Source organism: Solenopsis invicta, chromosome 10 (genome assembly GCF_016802725.1).
Source record: "Solenopsis invicta isolate M01_SB chromosome 10, UNIL_Sinv_3.0, whole genome shotgun sequence".
Taxonomy (NCBI): domain Eukaryota; kingdom Metazoa; phylum Arthropoda; class Insecta; order Hymenoptera; family Formicidae; genus Solenopsis; species Solenopsis invicta.
The window spans coordinates 9,695,269-9,712,140 of NC_052673.1; the positions used below are offsets into that span (position 1 = coordinate 9,695,269).

Sequence of the window (16,872 nt, forward strand, 5' to 3'; positions counted from 1 at the left end):
GAAGAGAGATAAAAAAAAATCGTACGCGTGTTGCGACAAGCGATCGCTCAATTTAATGAAGCATATTAAATGTGTCGGATCGTTAAGAGCCTATTCGTGCGCGTGCCGCCGTGTTTAAACGGACTGAAAAACGCTCCCGTACTTACAGATACTTATCCGTATACGCCTTCGTGTCGTTCTAGAGTGCCACGCGATCGCAAGTAAACACTTTCAACGTGAGTTTGCACGTTGACGAGGCTCGAGTGAAATTACAACCTGTTACACACGACGGGGGCGTCGCGACGCGCTTGTAATTGCGCCCGGTCGTCCGCGCTACTTCAATTCTCGCCCAAAGAGAAAGAGAAAGAGAAAGAGAAAGAGAGAGAGAGGGACGGAGTTAAGAGAGAGACAGAATGAAAAAGGAGCGTAAATCGAAGCAGTGCTGTATCTGGACCTTGTTTGACAGTCGTATCTCGTATACACACAAAGCGCCACAGTTATTTCAACCTAACGAAACAAACGGATGGCACGAGATGATATAACGCCGCGCAAGCAAATCGAAGGATGATATAACGCAAGGCGATTACACCGATCGAGAATCGATTCGAACGGGGTAATCATCGATTCCGTTCGCGAGCAACAATAGACGCATTGTCGGATTCTAACAAACGCGCGGGATTTACTTTATTCCCACTTCCCGCTGAATTCTTCTTCGCGTATAAAACGCCGACAATTGTGCAATTCGCAGATATTTTCAGAGCAATCTTTCTTACGTGAGAATCTGTTATTTAATGCGAAAGGTGTATTATATCACTTTAATTCGCACCAATACCCCAGTGCTCCGTTGCGTAATGTTGTAGCGAGCTGCGCCCGATAGAAACGTTGTACCGCGAAAAATAAACTTGCGATAATTTATCAATTTATCTGTAAACCAAAATCATTTGTTTTCACAACTTTCGAACACTCAGCGGACTCGATGGAAGTGCTATCTACCTCTGTAATCTCATCACGTTGCACCAAATAAATGGCGCGCGAAATATAAAGATCGCATCGAGATCATTCGCCCAATGTACAATACATTGTACTTGTACTAAGAGACTTTGTTTTCTCTTTACGAATAAATAATTGTTAATTCTCTCCCCAATCGAGTAATATGTTCAATCACAGTTACTCACGAGGTGGTTGGGAAATTTGGGATTATCATGGAGAGACTGCTCTCTCCGGTGGATAAAGCGCGGTTACGCGCGACGTGCCGGAATCGCGTGGAACGAGACACTCGCGATAATCGGTCCCGACGCTATCTGCCAGCAACCTGTCGCAGCATCACATCGTACAGATTATTATTATCGATTTATGGAGATTTGATGTAGCGAGAGAGAAAACAGAAGAATTAAATCCAGAAATCGATCCGCGCGAACGATACTTCGATACTTTCTTGACGCGCACGTATCCGATTTGCCAAGCACGACGTCGGCGATGTGAGAGCGATCGCGGGCGAGAGACACGGCGGCGATTTCCGCGTGTGCCGTCCGTCGCAGCTTTTCCGCGACGAGCAACAGTTAGCCGCGGCGTTACGCCTGAAACTGGCGACCCGTCGCACAGCTACCAGGAAGCTGATCGATGCCCAAGAGAATAGCGGCGGTGGAGAGGACGGAAGCCGGGCGTCAGGACGCCGGCGCGTACTTTTCACGTGGATTACACGCGCTCCACCATATCCTGACGCTGCTGCATCGCCGCCACCGCACCGTCCTCCTACGACCTTGTCCTACGAGACGAGACGGGGCGAGGCGCGCGACCTTGCGTCGAGTTGTCGGGTTTAACCCTTTCGAGCCCTCGTTACTGTGCAACAGGTCCTTAACGCCGGACAGATTTGGGCAGAGACCGTGTGATAAGCTATTTCGAAATTAATTTTCGTTTTCTGTTAAACTGCGACGTGTAAGAGAGATTGGATGTGCTCTTCCCGTATTCCCAGTCGAATAATATATTCAATCTCAATTACGCACGAATACGTCGAAGCGGCCGTGACGCAACGCATTCCGAACCAGGTATATATGAAAAAAACAAGTATCTCTGATTTCAATATAAAAACTCTAAACTAAAAAAAAAAAAACAGGTTTTATGAAAAAAATTGTTTTTTAGCAAAATATTGAAATAAAGATGTAGAATTTATATTTATATGTATTTTTAGTATTCATAATAAAAAGTTTAACATCACGTTATTTAATATTTTTTTTATATTTATAATTTCAAATCGAGGCGGAAACGTCCTTGCATTGTTGCGACATTTAATGTATTGACAACATTTATCCGTTGCTAAATATTGTAATAAATAAAAAGCTTTTGATTTGTCTCTCTTTTGTTGTACCTTTTTAAATTATTTTGTTCTTAGTGATTAAACAAATACAAAGGAGATACGTTTGTTCAAACGACACGGACTTTGAATTCAGTTTTCACTTCCGACAATGATCCAAGTATATCCAGCTACCGTTATTTAGTCATTGTACTACATATTTATTGTTCACAACTATCTTTATATAGAAATCTTTTGAATGCAAAACCTGAAGTCTACAAACAATAATGTAGCATCAAACGTCAACGGGATACATATCCGAGTAAGAAACTTGCAGGATAAAATTAGATTTTAAAAAAAATTGTTTTTTTTTACTGAGTTTTTAAAATCAAAGTCTAGTTATTTCTAGTTATTTTCGATCACTTTCATCTCTGAATCCAAGGTTTCTGAAACTCATGTAGATCAATTTTTTAAAAATATCTACGACCTATCCAGTTTTAGTGATTGTGAAGAGCGGAGGGAAGAGAGTACACTGATTATTCATTTTTACCACTTTAATCCTCATACTTTTTAATTTGTTATTGAATTGTTATACAATTTTATGAATCTATTTCTCAAAATATGGAACTGAATATTTGATTGCGTTATAAGTTCCATTAGTTATTCATTTTTTTATTTCGCATAAGTATTTATCTAATATGTCTCTTTCTTGGAAACAAAATTGAAAGGTACACTTTGCGATCCGCAAAACACGTTTTCCGTGTCATGAAAAAACCGTGAGAAAATATCGCCTCGCATCGCGCGGAACTTCCCTTTCGCAGTCTATGTATAATTGAATAAGCTCCGTGGTTCTTTATCCGTTTGCTTTTACCTGCTCGTTTTATCTTTCGTGATTTATTCGTTTTCCAAAGGTAAGCAGAATTACCATAAATTTAATTAAAGAAGCAGCAGAACTGAATATCTCGCAAAAATGTCGAGAATATGCGCAGAGAGAGTTTTGCGTGTCGCGCTTGAAATTAAAGCTTAACTTAGCGAACCACTTAACGCGGACGATCGACGGTCGCATTTAAATTTAAGTCGCACGTTCGCCGACGCGTTTCGATTTTACGACGCGACGTTCAACCGGGACTACGGGCTCTCAAGTCGTTCGCGCGTAACCGTGCATTTTGTTCTTTGAAATAACAGATCCAATTCATAGCTCCCTGAGCGGCATTCTGGCCCGCAAACTCTCGCTCCGGGGCGCGCTCGCTCACACGCTCTGCGACCGCGAGCGCGCGCGTCTCCGCGCCGCGGCGGCGATGCCTGGACTCAAGCCCGAATAAACTCGTCCACGTGAGGATTCCGTTAAAGAAGTTGAACGTACGATTTATGCAAGCCGAGCGTGCGAGAACAATGACCGGCTGGCTACGCCGTTTCACGGAGGCGCGCGGCTTTTGTGTTTACCGGCGCGGCGCGGCGGCGGACCGAGCGAAAGCGAATCGATATGCCCGCGATGAGAATTCGAACGCATCGTAATAAACGAACGTCTATTAAGGCGACGCTTCCTTCTTATTCGGCAACGAAAATCAATTTTTACCACCCGCGCTTGTTCAACGGAAGCAGCGTAACTATTGAGAATGCATCAGTGACGCATTCCGATGGGTATCACTATGGATCAGGGAGAAAGAAGACTTTTCAACGCTGCTTATTCTTGATTCCCAGCGATCTGGGATCGAATAAAATAATTCCCATAAATTTTTAAGGGGGCATTCTAGTTTTACGGAACACTTTAAAGACTATCGTTTTTACAAATTTTTTACTTCAAACTGAAAAGATTTATTACTTTGTTAATTTTAAAAATTTTAATTTAACTTTCAGTTGTTATTATCAATATAAAATAAATATTACTTTTATAACGTTTAAAAAATCTTGCTGATACTGTCCCAAGGACTATGTCCTTCGTGTTGATATCAAATTAATGATCAAATGTTAATTTTAATCTACACAATTGTGATTATTGTTGGAATTAGAATAAATCACAATATTAAACAAAATAGCGATCAACTAAAAAAATAAAAAACAAATTTTACAAGAATTGAAACTTTTGATGTAACAAAAAATAACTTTTCTGAATATTAAGAAAGTTCTAGTTTTAACCATAGTATTACGAATATTTTGTTACAAGGCAGAAGTCGATCAATGCAATAATTTTTTTAGAAAAGCCTGGGACAAGGTTGAAATGACATGGATTTGAGGTAAATGCACTTAAAGTTTTACAAATAAATGTACAAACATAGAAAGAATGAATTATCTTATTGCGCTGCACCAGGCCTGGTTTTTCTCTTTCTCTTTCTGTATATTGTTTGAGGATAAAAAAAAAGATTTTGATTACAAACAAATTAATAAAGACTTCACGTTATTCCATACGTTCATCACTATACGTCTATAGTCCATATGCCGCGTTCTTTAAAGCGTGAAAACAACAAAACGTTCGAGTTTTATTAAATCATTTTCAAATTTATTCTTAATAGCATAAAAATTGAAAATCTGTTTCAAAAAAGGTATCGATTTTTTGATGCGTCAAACTAGATTACCCCCTTAAATGAAATAATTACGTTTGACGTCAAACTGGTAACTTTCGTGATATATATTTTAATATACAAGTGTCGACGAATAACGTCAGCTTGCTCTCAAGGGATTAGAACTCTGAATAAATGCAATCATCTGCGAACACCTCCGCTATTGTAAAATGTCATGTAAACCTCATTAAATCAAAAATTTAATATAATATTATTAAAAGGTCATAACGATTTTGATACATTTGTTAGCAGAAATTTATTTTACCTTTCCGCATTGGTGGCAGAATTAGGTTAACTGTATTCAAAACTCGTGGTTATTACATTAATAAGTTTTTTACAATAAATTATTTACAATTTTTTTAAGTACTGGTAACATTATTGTCGATCAATTTAATTGTAATATTATGTCTAATTTCCCTTAATGATTGCAAAGTCCTGTGTTCGGCGCGCGGTTTTATAAAAATTAAAAATGTGTTTATGATATACATATAAAATAATATTAGACAACAAAGATTCAGCTTCGATTTGACGCTTTCTTACTTATTTATGTGATTAGCACATTAAAATATTTATATATAAATTGTGTTATAAAAATAATTTAATAACTAAATAACAAGGGAAATGTTAAAAGTGACAGTGTAACATGCAGTACTTAATTAGTTTATTTTAGCCTCCTACGACTTTTTAGAAAAACTTCTCATTATGGTAAATCTCTCGAGACAACACTCAAGTTAGAGGAGAAGTTATTTTAAAAAATCGTGACGGTGGTGACGTGATTCAGATCAAAGGTCGAGGTGAGTGTCATCAAGATGGGCGAAATGCCGATGATTTTTCTCAAAGGCGCACGGAATGCGCTCGTGATTGCGGCTTGGCACGCACACTGGATTATTCTATCACATTTTTGCAACGTCCCGCGGCCTATATTTATTTCGACGATGCTTGTTTAGTCTGCGCCCAAGCTTGCGGCGGGCATCGAAATGCAGCTTCGTACTTTTCGGAAGCGCATTTAGCGAGTTTATCGCGTTGCTGTAAAGTGCAGTGCATTATGCATTATTCTCATTATGCGCGCAAATTCTATTCTCTCGCGCGAGTAGCCGTCCAGCGAATTTATATGGAGATTCTTTCAATTATGTAATTATTCATGTAAATGAACGTTCTAGAGAGTATAAAAGAAGATATTAATTAAATAATTTTCACAGATTTCATGTACGAAAATATATTCTAGTAGCACAGCTTATTGATAATAGTGATTCAATATTAGCCCAATATTGCGCCAATGTATTTGCGTTGGAGATGCATTAGCTAATATTGCCTCAATGAATTTGCCAATATTGTGCTACTAGGATACTGTTCATCTGCGAATCGCTGGAAATTTAATAGACATTTTATTCTCTATCAAGAGTTTAATTAGTAATTATTTAAAAAAGCATTACAGTTTTCTCTCTGCAAGAAAAAAAAAGAAAGAAAAAAAAGTTTTACATTGCATAAAAAAAATAAATAATATCTGATTTTAATCTGATTTAAAAAAAAAATATATATATATAAATACTTTAAGAATAAAAAGCCTGTGAATCAGATTTAGCAAATGATATTAAAGAATTTTCAGCTTCAGCATTTTTCCGGAATAAAGAGGAAAGCAGGAAGATGTAACCGATATTAAAATATTACGCAAACGTGCGAGCAGACACGTAGACTTGTGCTCGTAGCACGATAATAAAGTTACGCACATTTATGGGTTGAGCAGAGGCTCGAACGACTGGAAAATGCATTTCTGTTTACTCACAACGAGCAGAAGTGCCTTGCGCGCGATTCTAAGGTCGATTCGATCGAATTAAATATCGCGCAAACGGCGCGAGTGTCCGCGCTTGCGAAACTACAGGCATCAGCCGGCCAAGTGGTTTATACCATCGTGTAAGTTAAATATTTAAATATTTCCCGGTAACGTGCCCCGCGGCGAATGGTGCAACTACTTCGTGCAAGCTTGCACGCGCGCGCGCTGCACTCGTCGGTTTATTCATAGATTACCCGGCAACATTCTGGCCTGCCACGCGGTCCCGCATATAGATGCCATCACGCCGCAGTTTCACGATCATTCTTCGATCCGATCGAAATGTCGCGAGACATTGCGAAATGCGTTGCATGATTTATCGTGGCTATTCCTGTTCGCGCGTTTCGAACAATCAATCCAAATCAAATTCCGAAATTCCGTAACATCCAATTTCAAATTGAAAGCGTTCTTCTCGGGCCGTAACCCGGGAAGACTTGTCACAAAATGTATTATCAATAATACAAAACGTACTGCACCAAAAATAAAACAATATTGTTTGAAATTAATATACATAGTTGCCCGGTTCAAAAATTTTTATATATAATTATATATAATTATACGTAATTATATATCAAATATGTCCATATATAGAAAAATATATATATTATATATTATTATACATATTTCAGTATATGTGGTCATATTTGATATATAATTATATATGAAAAATTTTTTACGTCTGTGTCTTTACCATTATTCAAAAAAATCAGTTGAAAGATAAAGTGGCACTTGCAGTAAATGGAGTTGTGTTGAATCTGAGAGTCAATGAAGGTACCAAATACAGAATGCAATATTTTTATATTGTTTTGATATTAAAGGCGATTCTATAAAGGAGTTTGTCCAGGTCTTGGAAATTGCTTCAACGGTATCGAACGTAAATGCGTTTAATATCGCGCGTGCACGAGATTCCTTTACGGCCTCTCTCTCTCTTTCTCTCTCTCCGTCTCGTTCCCCCGAGAGACTGATATACAAGCGGCGAGTAATAAAAGTCGGTACCTACCGATACCACCCACGTGCCTAGTCGCGTCTGCACCTCTTAACAGTCAATGGAACCACGATTACGCTATTGTTCGAAAGTTTATGGCCGGCCGACGGGCCTTTCATTATTCCACGGCGTGTATCTCTCGCGCGCCGACGCGCTTTCTCGCGCGTCGAATTTCTGCCGCTGGGGCCGCAGTTTCTCTAAACTTCCACCGATAATGCTGTCGATAAAGTAACGAATTTGTACTCCCGGTACTATGCATGCCACTCCATCACGGCTGAGGAAACTTGCTACTTCAAGAACACATTGCCGGAATGCTTGCGGACTCACGCTTTTCTGTTTCAATATTAAATGATTATAACGCTGGCCGTGTACTGATCGATATGACGAACAGAATGAGCATTAAAATCGTACTACGTATAAAATATTTAATCCTGCTTGGCGAGATTAAAACAAAATTGAAAATGTAAAATGGAAGTATGCAACTTGTACGTTTGCGCATGTATGTGAGTGTTTGTGTAAATTTATATATATTATTTAAAAAATTTTTATGGGACCGAATTACATTTTTCAATAATTGTGCCATAAAAGTATATCGATAAAGTTTTCTAAATAAAATCATTATTAAAATTACAATTTTACAAAAAAAAATAATTGATATATTTATTGTGTAAAATTTATTAAAATAACAAATCAAGCTCAATTGTTTTAAATTTGAACGTACCTTTTCGTCATAATAATTATTAATCTTATAAGAATGCGAAAACGTATAGGCAATATGCAGAAATAAAATTTTGCATAATTGTCGTATGAAATTTGAAAAGGATTGATGAAGTATTCAACGATGAGCTTTCGTGAACTTTACATAGCGGTAGGTGTTTACTGTTACGTCACATACTCCACACGTCGGAGATTTCATGAATGGAACGCAAAATTCACGATGCCTGGGCGTAGTGACGTCAACGGTAAACATGACGTCGACGGAGGGTCTCTCGTATCTGCGGAAGAAATAGTTCACTGCTCTCTCTCTCCCTCCGATGAAAACGCGACTGCGTACAAATGCACGATTGATACCTGCCGGGTCTGCGTGCGTTTTCATCGCGTTACACATGTAAAAACGCGAGAATATTCGCGAAGCTTCGCTCGTCGTGACGACTACGATCAATGCGCTCGGATAATTTAAAATTACCTAGATAAAGATAAGATAAATTACATGTATTTTAAATAAAATAAAGATGATTTAAATTTATCTAGATAAAAGATCAAATTATATCGTTTTATTTAAAGAATTTTAAGATAGTGTCGACGCTGTAAGTAAATTAATTTAGAACATACAAACAATATATTCATATTTTTATTCCTAAATTTTTATTAAAAATAAAAATCCTTCAAATAATTTAATTTGCCAAAAAAATGTTCTTTTTTTTATTTGGATACAATACAAATAATTTAATCTGCCAAAAAAATGTTCTTTTTTTATTTGGATACAATACAAATAAAAATCAAAGCTCCAAAATATAGAAGGAATATATAATTCACATTATAATGACAGATAAAGTTTCTTGACAGTAAAAGTTTTTAAACCACTTTTAGTTTTGAAAAAATTTTTATATTGCTCTACTATGTCCTGATTTGTGTCAATCTGTCATTGTCACTTCAAAAAAATTCTTCTGTTAGAATAAATAATAATTTGGAGGTTGAAGCTCAGAACAATACTTCATACTCGTTATTGTTCACATTAACTCGGGTAATTTGAAAAGGATAACACGCTTCTTTTGTCTAAGATAAAGAAAATGAGGATAATATACATTGTCTAATAATCTAGATAATATAAAACCATTTCTTCATTTAGGTAATTTTACACAGATAACAGAAAACTGACGTTAACTGGCGCACACACAGGTACACATTCATTTAAGCTTCGCGTCATAAACAATTCTGCTTTCTCTCAGCGAACACAACTTTGCTTTTTTTCGAAGTGACTAATTTCAGTCACGTTTGCATCGTCGCAAAACAATATAAATTCTTTGAAAATCCTCGTTAATCTTCGTCCGCGAACGCTATTCATATTAAAATTCATTCGTGTCTTAAATCCCAGTGAAGAAATTCACGGAATTTCTCTCGTGCGTTAAGGAGAAAATGCATTCCATGTTGTTAAATCGACTGCATATCTGCAGACCTATTTTTAATACGCGCACGTGAATAGAAATAAAAATAATCTTCTTAACAAGATCTGCAAATCTTTTTACATGACCTGCATCCGCGCAAATCATTTTAGATAGAAATACATAAATCCAAATTGAATTATTTGCAACGTCTTTTTCGGATTGCCACATATTTCTATTTCAGTTGTCTTATGTAAATTTAGAAGTTCTCACGCGCTACGCCTTGTAACAAACAACTTTGAGACGCTAAGATCAATTGAGCCTTGTTACTAATAGCTGCGAACGGTTTAACATTTCACGCTCAATATCCCACGATTACAAATAAATTGACTGCGGCATGAGGATCCGTCTGACTTCTAATCGGCGTGGAGAACGTGACTAAGTTATGGCGACATCTTTAAGTGATATATTTGCGGCCGCCAAGGACTTGTGGATAAAACGGGCCTATCGTTCCCGCGGTTCTTTGTTGTTCTTTCCAAACGGCAAACGTGGATAGAGGACGCGTGCATTGCATAAGCCCATCAGAATTGCGCACAGTTCTACCACACGGAATATTTGAGAGAAGGATGGAAACTTAAAAAAATCAGAGAAAATGTTTGGATATAATTTTCAAAAGTGTGTTATCTTTCGACGTTGCATATACATTTAATTTGTTTTTTTTTTATCCAATTTAATCTGACAATTTTATCTTGCTAATTCGTAAATACAATTAGCTCATAAAATAGAATTTAATAGTAAATTGAGAAATATTCCAGTGGCACAGCCTCGTGTTCTGTCCGTCTTACCGCTGCAATATTTTTGATTTAAATATTGCTAACCGTTTCTTGGACTTCTGTATCTCTGGAAACACTTTCGAAATATATTTCTATTTTATTATATTTTTATTTTATGTATGCATATTAATTTAAATTAAAAAAAAAAAAATGTATGGCAAACGTATAATTTAAGATTAGCTGATCGATAAAATAGACTCTTGTTAAAAAAAAATCGTAGAAGGAAACGTCGCGTCGTCCAACGAGATGATAAGCGTATATACTGTGCAAGGTCGCGGAGATTGCGCCAAGACGATCGTGGCACGCGCGAATCATCGCATCGATGTTGAGGACCGGTCGGTCGGTCGGTCCCCAGGTACGCCTAACCCGCCAGGAATATCCACGTACACGCCCCCGCCGTGCCAGAATCGTATAGGGACTCCTCTCTATACCAACGTCGAGTGCACTGGCCAAGGCACGGACTCATCCGAGAAATATGGCCGTACATTATTATTAGATTATGTTTTCGGCGCTGGAGTCGAACAAGCGCGCGAATGCGAGCGAGCGCGCGGCCATTCGTTTCGCTCGGATTTCGGTTTACCGGCGCGGCGCCTTACCTCCGTGGCCTCTCGGCCAGATGTTACAACGCTGATGCACGAGCCAGAGATACCAGGCAGATAAGCCTGCGATCAGCTTCTTTGTACGATATTTAGAAAAGACGTGAAATTCGAGGAAGAAACGGAGTCAGAATTCTTTGGCTCGCATTCACGCCGCGCATTTAGCGCGAAATGTGACCACGATCTCATCACGAGATTTATCCGTTTAACATGAAGAATTTGTCGGCGAGAACCAGTCAGTCATATTCATGGTTCAGCGCAGGATATAAATAAAGCACTTCTCCCACAGAGAAGAGAGATACCACGGGAATATTAAATGAGTGAATGACACGATCTCTCTCTCTTTTTTTTTTATTATTGAGAAGTAGCTTTTAAACGATTCAACAAATTTCATGACGTTATATCTTGTAAAATAATTTAAATAAATGATTTTTATGCATTATTTTATATGAGCCTTGGGACAGATTTAGAATGCCAACGTCGGTTCTAATTTCCTTTTATTTTCATGGTCGCATTATTATCTCAGAAAGGATTTCTAATAACACTGAAAATATTCTTGTCATACTTAATCTTATTGAAACCTCATGCAGTATGATAAAAGTAATGTTAAGGTGAGATCTATAATTTCTGTTTTCTCCCTTCAAATTAAATAAGATGAATTTATTGTCTTGAGACAAGAGTAACACGTAAATTTCAACTAATATATTTACATTTAGAATAAAAAAATTTGCTTGACGTTATAACGCACATAGATTAATTGCTATACAATTTGAGATACCACCGAAGGAATCGTGTGGACAAGTACTTTTTCGTAAGAAAGATTCGCATACGATGCATTATAATGAACGCATCCATGAAAAGCCCAACAATCTTTGTCTACGCGTAAAGCGAATACTTTTGGCCTTTACACTTTAGGACGCAAGAAATTTTTGATGTTTATGAAACTAACTACCTTCATAATATTTTAATAGGAAAAAATTTTAAATATTTTTTTAGTTTAATTGTTAAATCAAGATTATGAGATTTGCCATTAATCCGTTTAAATCCGTCTAAGGAATTTAATAGGATAGCACCAAGATCACGTTATTCCGAGTTTGAGAATTTTTTTTATTTAGAATAATAAATATTTTCTTTCCAATAATAATTACGAGTGTCTCTATATCAATCTTATTTTATGATACATAAAGGAATGATAACGTTAAATCCCAGAAACCTCTTTCGTAAATATATAATTAAAATAATCCCGCGTGTAGAAAAAAGAATTTTCTGACGAAATCGCTCGTTCATTAATCCAAAGGAGCATTGTGCATGCATCAAATGTCTCGATAACAAATGCGCTGCACGAATCGTGCGGATACTTTACGGCCCTCCCTCGCCCTTATCTCCATTGTATCGCGAAAAATGGGCGAAATGTAGCCGGGGCACTGTAACCGGCAATTTATATCGAAGCGAGATAATCTCTGACTCACGTTTCGATGCGCCGGTGCGCGAGCCACCCTCTCCGAGGACCCTCTCAGCAGCTCCGCGAGCAGCTCAGGACTCGGCCCCGGAAGTCCCTCGAGTTTGGTCGGGCTGGAGGTCGTCCGGTGGTGGCAAGGCGTAGGCGGCTCGGAGCCGCTGTTGTTGCTGCTCGCGTTGTACGAAAGATTTGCGGAGATCTTCCTGCGAGGACGAAGACCTTCGTCGAGCGCGATATCAGTGGTGCGCGGTTTCGCCATCTCGGCCTCCAGCATCTGCCCGTAGGGGCCGCGAAGGGGCCTCTTGCTGTACCTTGGTGTTTGAAAAGATGAGAATATTTATAGATATCTATAAAGTGTATGTAAATCTATATCTGTACTTTCAGTAAAATTAAAACTAAAATTTTGAACACTACAGATGTGAAAAAAATACAATTTCTATCATCAAAAAAATAAAAGAGGTTTTTGAATTGTTATATTTTTAAAAAGATGTCTTTCAAATGCTTTTCGAGATTTAAAAATTAAAACTACATAAAGTCAAGCGAACGCAAAAAGAAATCAAATCGACGATTGAAACGTGTAAAGATTCTTGCTTTATACGTCAATCACCGTGATTGCCCCTCTAAAGCTATTATTAATGCGAGGTTGAGTAAAGGAATATGTTAAATCGTTGCGTCTCCATGTCAGGCACACTTCCGTTCTATTTCGATGAGTCTGAGCGTAGGTTCTCCGGTTACCTTCGAGGCGTGTGGCCCTCGCAGTCGGACAGGTCGCTGGGCGTCGCAGGTGGCTCGTCTCTCTCCTCGCTGCTCTGAGCCGACAGCTTGTTCCTGTCCGCGTCCAAGGGCTCTGGCCATTGAGTTATGTACACGCCCTTCCTCCTCTTGCTGGTGTCGCCCCGGTATCGTCTCGCCTTGCCGGATGGCGAGGACGCCTCCGAGGGCGTCTCGCTCGGCGCCTCGCTGCCCTCGCTCGCTTGACTCAGCCGCGGCTCCTCCGGGGGTGGCGTAATGATCACCTCGTGCGGCTCTATTCTAGTCTCTAAACACCATTTTCACAGTTCTCTGTCATTCTTATCTGCCTACAGTATATCAAAACAGATCGATATTTATCGATAATTCCTGGCACTTAATAACGCGATCAGAGAGGAGTCTATGCCGAAACTAACGAAATTCAAGCTCCTACAGACTTTCACAGCGAGCCAAGTATATCTTGTTCGGAGCTATAGAGTGAGTTATGTTCCGAAAGATTTGTATACTTAAAGATTATATTTTAAGATATATATTTTAAGACTATATAGAATATAAGAACAGAAACAGACTCTTTGGCGTTCTGTTAAGAGCACGTCTTTTCTGGCTTGATTATACTTCTGCTAAGAGCCTGAAAACTTGCTTAGATTCCATAATCCTTCTTAGTCCTAGCTAATACTGTTCAAACTTATAAATCTATTATTCAGTTTGTAAATGTTGAATTGTTTTATGTAAAATAAAATATGAAAAATTGATTTCTTTTTATTTCTCTCTTTTTCTCTCTCTCTCTTTCTTTCCTTATCGAATATTTCATTATTTATAAAATAATTTTGTATGCGTCTTGGGCTTTTCACAAATTTCAGATTAAAGCGACACTGATGGCTCAGACCTTGATAAAACTAGTTGTAAATTTAATTCCAAAGTCGCTTCGATTTTTATCCAAATTATACCGAAGAGGTTTGCTCGCCTGAGAATTCATCGTATCAAATCCGGAGAACAGACGTATTTATTAACACGGGATCAAATCTCAAGCAGGCGTTCATGTATTCCGCGATGTCAGAGACGATGAACAAAGCGTAACGCGGGGATCGGGAAACGTGGGAGAGAACGATGACTATTTTGGGTGCATCGACAGGAGCATGGGTACAAAGGTGCACGCAAGTTCCATGTTATTTTGCGCGGCACTATTTTCAGAACGGTGGGTGCCAGAGTGGAAATAGACGTTTGAGCGTCATTGAGTTATAGCCATCTTCATTGATGACTTCACGCACGGCCGCTCTCACGCGGCCTGGAGCAGCGCGCTCTATTCACGATAAATGATAAACTGACGCGCATTTCTCATCTGATGACGACAGTATCCTGCCATCGCGTCGCGGCCACCGTTTCGTCGCCTTGTTCGTACCTCGTTTCCTGCCGTTGTTTCCACGCGATGAGCAACGCCGCGCGAAATTCGGGCAAACAGATCTTGCTCGCGCACTCGCGGACTCCCACGCGAGTGTATTTCCGTTTTATATCCTACTGAGATATCCTCCCTCTCACGCATACAATCGTGCCACTACCGCGAGCGGAAACTTTGCTTCTTTTCTTATTATAAGATTACGCTAACAATGATCTCGAGATGTGCCGAGAAAAGCACACGCGCGATCCCATTTATTAAAATGATATGAAAGTTGGAAAAATTAATGTCTTGTAACATAGCAAATAAAATTCTAAACCGAGGTAAAATAAAGTGAACCCAATGACAAAATAACAAAATATTAATTGTTGCTGACTCAACAATCAATACTGTTACACTTTGTTCTAAATAATAAAATAAAATTGAACAAAAATAATGGACAATATAATTCTTCTTGTTTCCATGTTCTCAAGTTAAAGGCGATCGTGATTTTTCTCTCGAGACAATCAAATATCCACGCTAATAAATATTTCTATTCATCTAACCTTTCTGAATGGTCTCCTCCACGATGTTTCCTTCGATGATCGGATACACAGACTCGTGGCCAACCAGTTCAATGGTGGGCGTCTCCGTTTGCACCAGATCGACCCTGGGCTCGATTGGATTCGTCTCCGGAACTAGTGGTTCCGGGCTGGTGAGTGCGCTGGAAGTTGCCAGACTGTCCGAACCGTCGCTTCTGGGTCGGATCTCCTCGTGGTTCCCTTGCTGAGAGACACCCAGACCCTCAGCAGAGCCGACGGCGCTGTCGACGCTAGGCGTCGACGTCCTCGGGCTCTGTCGATTGGGACTGTTTTGAGGTGTCGTGCTACCTGGAGTGACATCACCCCGACGACGAGGTAACGTACTCGCTCGAACGTCTTTGATCTCGATTGAGCGATTTGACGTTACGATCGGCTGAGTTTTCTGTCGATTCGCTGGAAGAGGAAAGTGCGAGTTTGCGCTGAAAGTAAAATCTGCATCTTGCAGAAAATAACGAGCAGTTAGTAAGTCCATCCTCGTACTTCTATTTCATTTTAAAGCATTTAATTACAACGTTTCATAAAAACAATAATGCGCGAGTCAAATTTATCACACAACGTTGAAAGAGTAAAGTAAACGTAATTATGACAAACGGAAAATCCATGGATAATATAGAATAGTAAGTAATTATTTTCATTTTGTAATAAGGCAAAATAATAATTTATAGAATCATATTATTTCATACAGAATAAATATAAGTGTGCTTTTAATTTGTATAAAATCACAAAAGTAAAAATATGTGCTTAACTAAGTAAATATAATTAATATTTCTTTCTAATAATAAATGGCACAAAAATGAATTTTAATGAAAACTCATTTTTCTAGGGGATAAGCAAGTTGAAAAGATAAATTGTAAAAAAGACGTAAGGCAAATTTAGATTTTAATTTAAAGCGCATTGTGAGCGTTTACTGCTACTAATTATTATTATTGTTAACTGCATTATAAGAAAGCCTCCGATACAAATTCAAGTGGTCTGCAGATACCTTTCGACTGACGTATTCCAGAGATGCACGTATTACGCGCGTTTTCAATAATAACTCGAGTACTCTTGCACCGAGCAACAGAAACCGCGTCTCGATCGTGAGAGAAGGCAAGAGACGCAGAGAGCACTAGAGGAAATCCTAATTACCTCCTCGAGTGTCACGTAAGTTTGGCAGCGCTCTTAGGCCGAGGAGGTGGACCATTCCAATAATAACAAACAGACCGTGCGAGATGAGAGATCACGAAGACGCGAGAAGCAGCGCGCACTTCGTTGGCGGAGTTCCGGGGATCGCGTGCTGACCGATCAAGATATACGATAGAACATTTTATTTCCGTACGATTAAACCCGGAAAATTAATCAATAAGATTTCCTTAAATTTCATTTTTAACGTTGAAAACTGTACGAAAAACTGTGTCTACCTATCACGCAATTTTTTCACATTATTACGTATAAGTGTAAACTGAGAGGAATTATATTTTTTAGAATTTATTCACCTTTAAAATCATGATAGCCATCAGCATCGTGCTTCGAAGAATT

The 16,872-nt window shown here is 38.6% G+C and overlaps 1 protein-coding gene across 12 annotated transcripts in view; it reads right to left on the reverse strand.

The window, feature by feature from the left end:
- LOC105193353 (rho guanine nucleotide exchange factor 17) overlaps nt 1-16,872 on the reverse strand; it is a 64,874-nt gene that overhangs the window by 24,978 nt on the left and 23,024 nt on the right. For 8 of the 12 annotated variants that reach the window (XM_039454085.1, XM_039454086.1, XM_039454084.1 and 5 more), the window contains 3 exons: nt 15,319-15,792; nt 13,366-13,669; nt 12,641-12,941 (listed from right to left, as the gene is read on the reverse strand). In XM_039454085.1, the coding sequence (XP_039310019.1) occupies nt 12,641-12,941; nt 13,366-13,669; nt 15,319-15,792 (1,079 nt within the window). The remainder of the gene's footprint in view (nt 1-12,640; nt 12,942-13,365; nt 13,670-15,318; nt 15,793-16,872) is intronic. The other 4 variants (XM_039454094.1, XM_039454093.1, XM_039454092.1 and 1 more) reach the window with 2 other exon arrangements.